Here is a 6,386-nt window from a genome sequence, read left to right as displayed (position 1 = left end):
TAAAAAATTCTCAAGTAAATAAATTAATAAAATCATTATCAACTTTGATGTATATTATAATATTATTAAGAATCAAGATTTAGTAGAAAATGTTCAAGACTTTAGAAATCTTTTAGAATCTAAGTGGGACGATGAATGTATTGATTTTACAAAGATGTGGTTTTTTTTTGTCTGTCATCACCTTCTATAGGACAGTAAAAATGTTTAGATTTTCTTCAACAGTATCTTTTCTGATAGGAAAGTGAATCTAGATGATAATTTGGAGGGGGGGTCAAAAGTAAAAATTTCCTAGTAGTTTTCAAAAGCGCCATGAAAAACAAAAGAAAAATGAAGGAAAAACAGGAATTTTTATACAAAATCTGTTTTCGAGAAAATCTATTTTGTTTTTTGGTGCAGCTCTTAAACAAATGAAGGTAGGTACAATTAATTTTGACTAAATGTTTATATTAGCATTTTCTATACACCATAACATTTTCCAAATGTTTTGACTTATTTTGAGCTGTTTACGGACATTGTCAGTTTTTATTTATTTAGTTTTATCTTCTATAAATATCAATAAAATTTTATTTGATCGGTAAAAAAGCGTGAAAATGTAATGCAAGGCTCCTGATATATTGATACAACAGCAGTTGAAAAATATTAAAAATACATTGGCACAATTTTTTTTTTATAAGCATTTAAAGTTCGAATTTCGACAAAATGTATCAAATTTAAAATTTAATAATTATTTTGTAGTCAACAATTTATAAAACGTTCAATTTTTATAGCTAAGGATTTAAAATATAAAACAAGGATCTACGTAAATAGGTAAATATATAAATTACTTTATTCACAATAATATCATCAAATATACTTAGTAATAATATCCGGTAAAATACGATTGAGAATGCTCGAAATTTTATTTTTTTTCCAACGTTGCCAAGTTTAAACGAATGATAAGTTGAGCATCATAATTGATTGATACCTATTGAAATAATCAAGAAATATATTATGTTGTTATTAAAATCTTAATTGAAACTCGATCAGAAACAATATTGAAAATAGCTACGATAATTAGAGTCAAGGTACTAAGAATAATTTATATTTTTATCTGGATGTGACCATGTTTAAAAAATCGTTCTGTGTATTACATATTTTTATAAGTAATACATATTATTTTACATTTTGTATTCATATATTTGTATAAGGTTATAATTATTAATCGATGACTTTTTTCAAGAATATTAATTTTATGCATATGGGCATGAATCTTTCAATAGCCATAAAATGATATGGCAACGTTGCACGTAAATTCGTTCTCAATCGTATTCTTTTTCGGGTATTTTTTGGGTCAGCGGTAAGTTCTTTGTTAATTTTAAGTTTTCTCAATCGTTCGGCCAAAAAGGTATAATGTTCTTAATCGTTCGATAGCCATAATATCATAGGCTGACTGACCGTTTTCGCTCAAAATCGTTTTTCTTATACAATGATATTATATAATTGAATTCAAATTTAACACCATCCATTACAGTGACCCACTTGTAATCTACCTACTGTACATCAGAGTGACATCCACTTACCCACCTTTTTTTAAATTTGTTTTGTGGATCTCAGAAGTCAGAAGTAATAAAAAGCCATTTAGAAGTTTAGGACACAATAATATTGCAATACCTATTTAATATAATATATATTTTAAGAAATCATAGTAGAATCATAGTAGATATAGTCGCTGGTTCAAAATTGTATAGTAGGTACCTAACGTTCAAAATTATTAATTACGTAATGTTCCTACGTGGTGTTATTTTATCATATGGCGATTTATATCCCCTCCCCCAGATGGTCTCGGTTACTGGTTAGCAACCCTTCTGTCTGAGTAATTATCACGTACCTATCATAATAACATCCCACTGCACATGGTTACCGAAAGTTTGTCTTTATTTAGCTAATAACTATTATTATATACGTGTCTTGAAAATATTGCCCAGTTAAATGTCCATCCTAATCTAATATCTTAATTTTGTTTGTACATTCACTTATTTTAACTTATTGCAATTTATTATTCATAAAATACTTAAATAATTGAGCATACATTGCTAGGAATGGGTACGCGAATACTTACTATACATTAATGGTAAATTAAATTATACATAGCCTATACAAGCTACAGGTTATTTATATATATTGTATGGTTAAACATACTTATGATGATTTGCTGTGACTGGTTCTGTCAGTAATATGTTTCGAATATCCTTTGGCATTGTTTTGAATAACATACTTTTTTCTTCCATTGTTGGTATTAGATTTAGTGGTAAATTCACGTTGTTAGAATTACAGCAAGTCAGAGGATTTTTTCCACCAATGGACGCGATTAAAAGAAGTTCAAATCCTAGACAAATTCCAAGTATTGGAAAATGATCTCCACCATCATTAACCTATAAATGATTAATGTAAACAGAAAAATCAAGATACTAAGTTTTTTATCACAAGACATAATTGTGTTTCCCTGCAATATAAAACACGCGATCTAAAGTTTACAGTAAAAATATGTAATACAAATATGTAATTAGTAATCAACGTACTACCAAAAGGCAAAACTACGAAACTATGATATTTAAAGATTTCAAATATGTCATACTAACCACAATATAGGGGTGCACTAATAATTAATAAATGATTTTTTTAAATTCGAATTTTAAAAATAGATCCACACAAGGAGAAATTCAAATGTTCGTATTTTTCCGTTGATTAAATATAATATAGTCAGTACATAAAACATTAAATCTACTATTCAACAATAAATATCGACTTGGTAGGAATAAACGGAATTTTCTCATTTGTTTTTTTATATCTAAAAAAGGAATATATTATACAGATGGCATTGGACCCTGGATTTTGAAATCACTTTAAATATCACCAGAAATCTCTAATTCCTTCAATAGTATGGTCACCATGCAACGTAACTAGAAATTACCAAAATGTTTGGCCTTTATAAAACGGTAAACGCCTAAAAAATAAATTGATTTATTAAATTATACATTAATTACACGTTTGGCAATGTGAAAAACTTCATTTGTAGATTGACTGATTCCGAAACTAATATTAAACGCACATCCTCCTCCTGGGACCAAAATTCCATTAACTTTGTTCACTACATCCCTATAACATAATATTATAGTTTTTAATTGTGTGTGGTGTTTGAAATGTAATTTTACTGTAACATACATGTAATATTCAGTAGTCCTGTTTGTGAAAACTGGTACAACTCGCCCTCCAGAAGCTTCAATTGCTTTAACATAAGATGCAGCTATATACGAGTTATTGTAGGGTTTTAAATGGTTTAGATAAGACCAATAAACTTCTTGTGTTAGTATTCCAATCACTGGTCTTTCATTACAAATTGTTAGGTTTGTAACAAAACTCAAAATCAAAGTTAGAATAACAGGTAAATACATATTGTTGTATCAATTTTAATTTTTATATTATATTATAACGATCGACAAAAATCACTAGCACTTAGTACACACCAAAGTAGATTGAATATGATTCTGTGTGCATTATTAATATGAATTTTGTAATCAATTGATTAACCTTTATATAACATGGCGTTATTTAATTGATTGGTTAAATAAACATTATCTATTTACCAAGGTATTTTAATCTCAGGATGACGCAGTGTCGGAAAAAGGTCTATTATATTTTGATGTTCTCGCATTTATCACCTTCTGATAGTTGTACAAAATATAAGCAATATTAGTACAAATAAAAAGTACCTTAGCTATTGTGTGAAATCCTGTGAATGAAATTGTATTAATAATATGCGGAATCATGAATAATAAAATTATCGAATTAAATGAACATCGTGTTTTTCCCTAGTTTTTGTCATACATTCTACATTCATAACTTATTTTAATAACTTGGAAAATAACACGTTACCTACTCCATAAAAATTACTTTTAAAAAGTAATTTCGTTACTGTAATTTATAATTTGAGTTATGTTACTACCCAACGCTGCTGACAGATCGTCTTCGCTTAGAATAAACTGTTTTTCGTATTATTAGTTATCACTTATCAGTTATCACAGTAGTCACATCAATGAAATAAAATTTTACACATAAGAGTAGGTAGGTACATCACAGCTACTTACTACTCAATGATGAGGTATACATACTCGACACCTACTGTACAGCACAGCAGAGTGGTTACCTATTTCCCACTCTATTTTTTTTAGTTTTCCTAATGTGTGGTAGGTAGGTTAAATTAATATTTACCAAAAACGCTGAATATATTAACTAACGCTGATATTATAATATTTGTTCGCACATACATTAGTTATTCATTTATAATAACTCAATGCTGACATGTCGTAGAATAGTGTTAGAATAGATTCGTCATTCGTGGCAATCATAATTCGAAGCATAAAATTAGTTTAAATATTTTGAAAATTGTATTGTGTATAGAAATTAGAAACTAATACCTAATTTAGGTAGGTAATTCCTTATGAAGAAGCTTAATTGTATTAGGTACATTATCAAGGTTTTCGACACAAAACAATTTATTTTATCGAAAATATAATGTAATATACAAAAAAAATTAGTGTACCTTTGATCTGTACCTATTTGTGTATTGTTGTGTTTAATGTTTATGTATAGGTTGCATTAGACTACAATTTTCAACAATGTGTTTTCAGAAGCTGCAATAATAAACGTTTAAATATTCACAAATAGTTTAATATTTTGAAATTTTGAATTTTATCGAATAATGTGTTCTTCTTTTATATATTTAAAAAAAATGAGAAAAATCCGTTTATTCCTGCCAAGTCAATATTTATATTGTTGAAATAATCAAATTTATTTTGTACGAACGGGTTATATATTGATTATTGAATGACTGCCATGCAACGTAACTAGAAATTACCAAAATGTTTGGCCTTTATAAAACGATAAACGCCTAAAAAATAAATTGATTTATTAAATTATACATTAATTACACGTTTGGCAATGTGAAAAACTTCATTTGTAAATTGACTGATTCCGAAACTAATATTAAACGCACATCCTCCTCAGCTGGGACTAAAATTTCATTTACTTTGTTCACTACATCCCTATAACATAATATTATAGTTTTTAATTGTGTGTGGTGTTCGAAATGTAATTTTACTGTAACATACATGTAATATTCAGTAGTCTTGTTTGTGAAAACTGGTACAACTCAGTGAGTTAGGTTAAGAAGTAAAAGTAGTAGCCACAAAATTTGATATTGAAATTAAAATTCCGAGATTAACAAGAAAACAAACTAATAGATGCAATATACCATTAAATACTCCGGAACAATATTATCGAGCATCAATTTTTATTCCTTATCTTGACAAATTTATTACAGAGTTAGAAGAAAGGTTCAATGTTCATCGATCGATTTTATCAGGTTTCGATTCTCTATTTAGGGAAAATGGTCCCATTGAAGATATTATAATTCTTTCAAATAAATATATTGAATATTTGCAGAATGATGGATCTCAAAATCAAATTATTGAAGCAGAATACAAATTATGGCAGAGAAAACTCATGCAAACAACAGAGAAACCAAATAATGCTCTAGAGGCTATGGCTATGTGTAACCAGTCAATTTATCCAAACATATTTAAACTTATTCAAATCTTAGTCACGCTACCTGTTTCCTCTGCAACAAATGAAAGAACATTTTCAAATTTAAAAACGTATCTAAGGAATTCCATGTCAGAGGTAAATCATTATAAACTTAAAAAAATATTCTTGTTATTTACAAATTACAATTAAACACTTGTTTATTTTTTTGTTTATAGGGAAGATTGAACGGTTTAGCGATGTTATCAATAAATAAAAACTACTCAATAAAACCGGAAGAGGTTATTGAAGAACTGGCGAGAAAAAAAAGACGTTTACCTTTTTTATTATAAAAAACTATTAATTTGTATTAATAAATCATAATAGTAGTGAAATATACATAATTTAATATAAATAATATAGTTATTACATCATAACTCGTATGTGTTTTTTTTATATTATAAACTTATAGGTACTTAATATTTAGACCCCCCCCCCCCCCCCCACAAAAAATTTGAAAATACGCCACTGCAACTCACCCTCCAGAAGTTTCAATTGGTTTAACATAAGATGCAGCTATATATTGGTTATCAGGGAAATTGGATTTTAGGACAGTATAACTTTGGAAATAGTGGTTTTTGCCGTTTTTGAGAATAAGATGACATAGAAAATATTGAGTCATGGAAAAACGTTCTTTTGCAATTGAGTACAATGGTAAAACCATAGAACAATAAAAACTGGTAATAACGCTACTGGATAAAATGGTTATTGGCACAGTCTAAAGGCCGGTAAAGTGTCGGTTAACGCCACGGCTATAGATAGTATGG

The 6,386-nt window shown here is 28.1% G+C and overlaps 2 protein-coding genes across 3 annotated transcripts in view; one reads left to right on the top strand and one right to left on the bottom strand.

Annotated features, from left to right (window-relative positions):
• LOC100167343 (gamma-glutamyl hydrolase-like) overlaps positions 1-4,124 on the bottom strand; it is a 7,190-nt gene extending 3,066 nt beyond the window's left edge. Inside the window, exons 1-4 of one of the 2 annotated variants that reach the window (XM_029486102.1) lie at positions 3,202-4,124; positions 3,024-3,135; positions 2,179-2,411; positions 911-964 (exon numbers count right to left, since the gene is read on the bottom strand). In XM_029486102.1, coding sequence (XP_029341962.1) covers positions 925-964; positions 2,179-2,411; positions 3,024-3,135; positions 3,202-3,431 — 615 coding nt within the window. In that variant the 5' untranslated portion in view covers positions 3,432-4,124 and the 3' untranslated portion in view covers positions 911-924. 2 annotated transcript variants of the gene reach the window in all.
• Positions 4,125-4,133: 9 nt separating this feature from the next.
• Positions 4,134-5,927, top strand: LOC115033505 (52 kDa repressor of the inhibitor of the protein kinase-like). The gene is made up of 3 exons (XM_029486168.1): positions 4,134-4,138; positions 5,280-5,718; positions 5,799-5,927. Exons 1-3 carry the CDS (start codon positions 4,134-4,136, stop codon positions 5,910-5,912), a joined length of 558 nt encoding a protein of 185 aa, XP_029342028.1. The 3' UTR covers positions 5,913-5,927.
• Positions 5,928-6,386: the final 459 nt, after the last annotated feature.

Source organism: Acyrthosiphon pisum, chromosome A1, assembly GCF_005508785.2.
Source record: "Acyrthosiphon pisum isolate AL4f chromosome A1, pea_aphid_22Mar2018_4r6ur, whole genome shotgun sequence".
NCBI classification, from domain to species: Eukaryota; Metazoa; Arthropoda; class Insecta; order Hemiptera; family Aphididae; genus Acyrthosiphon; species Acyrthosiphon pisum.
This window is presented reverse-complemented; position numbering and strand designations above follow the sequence as displayed.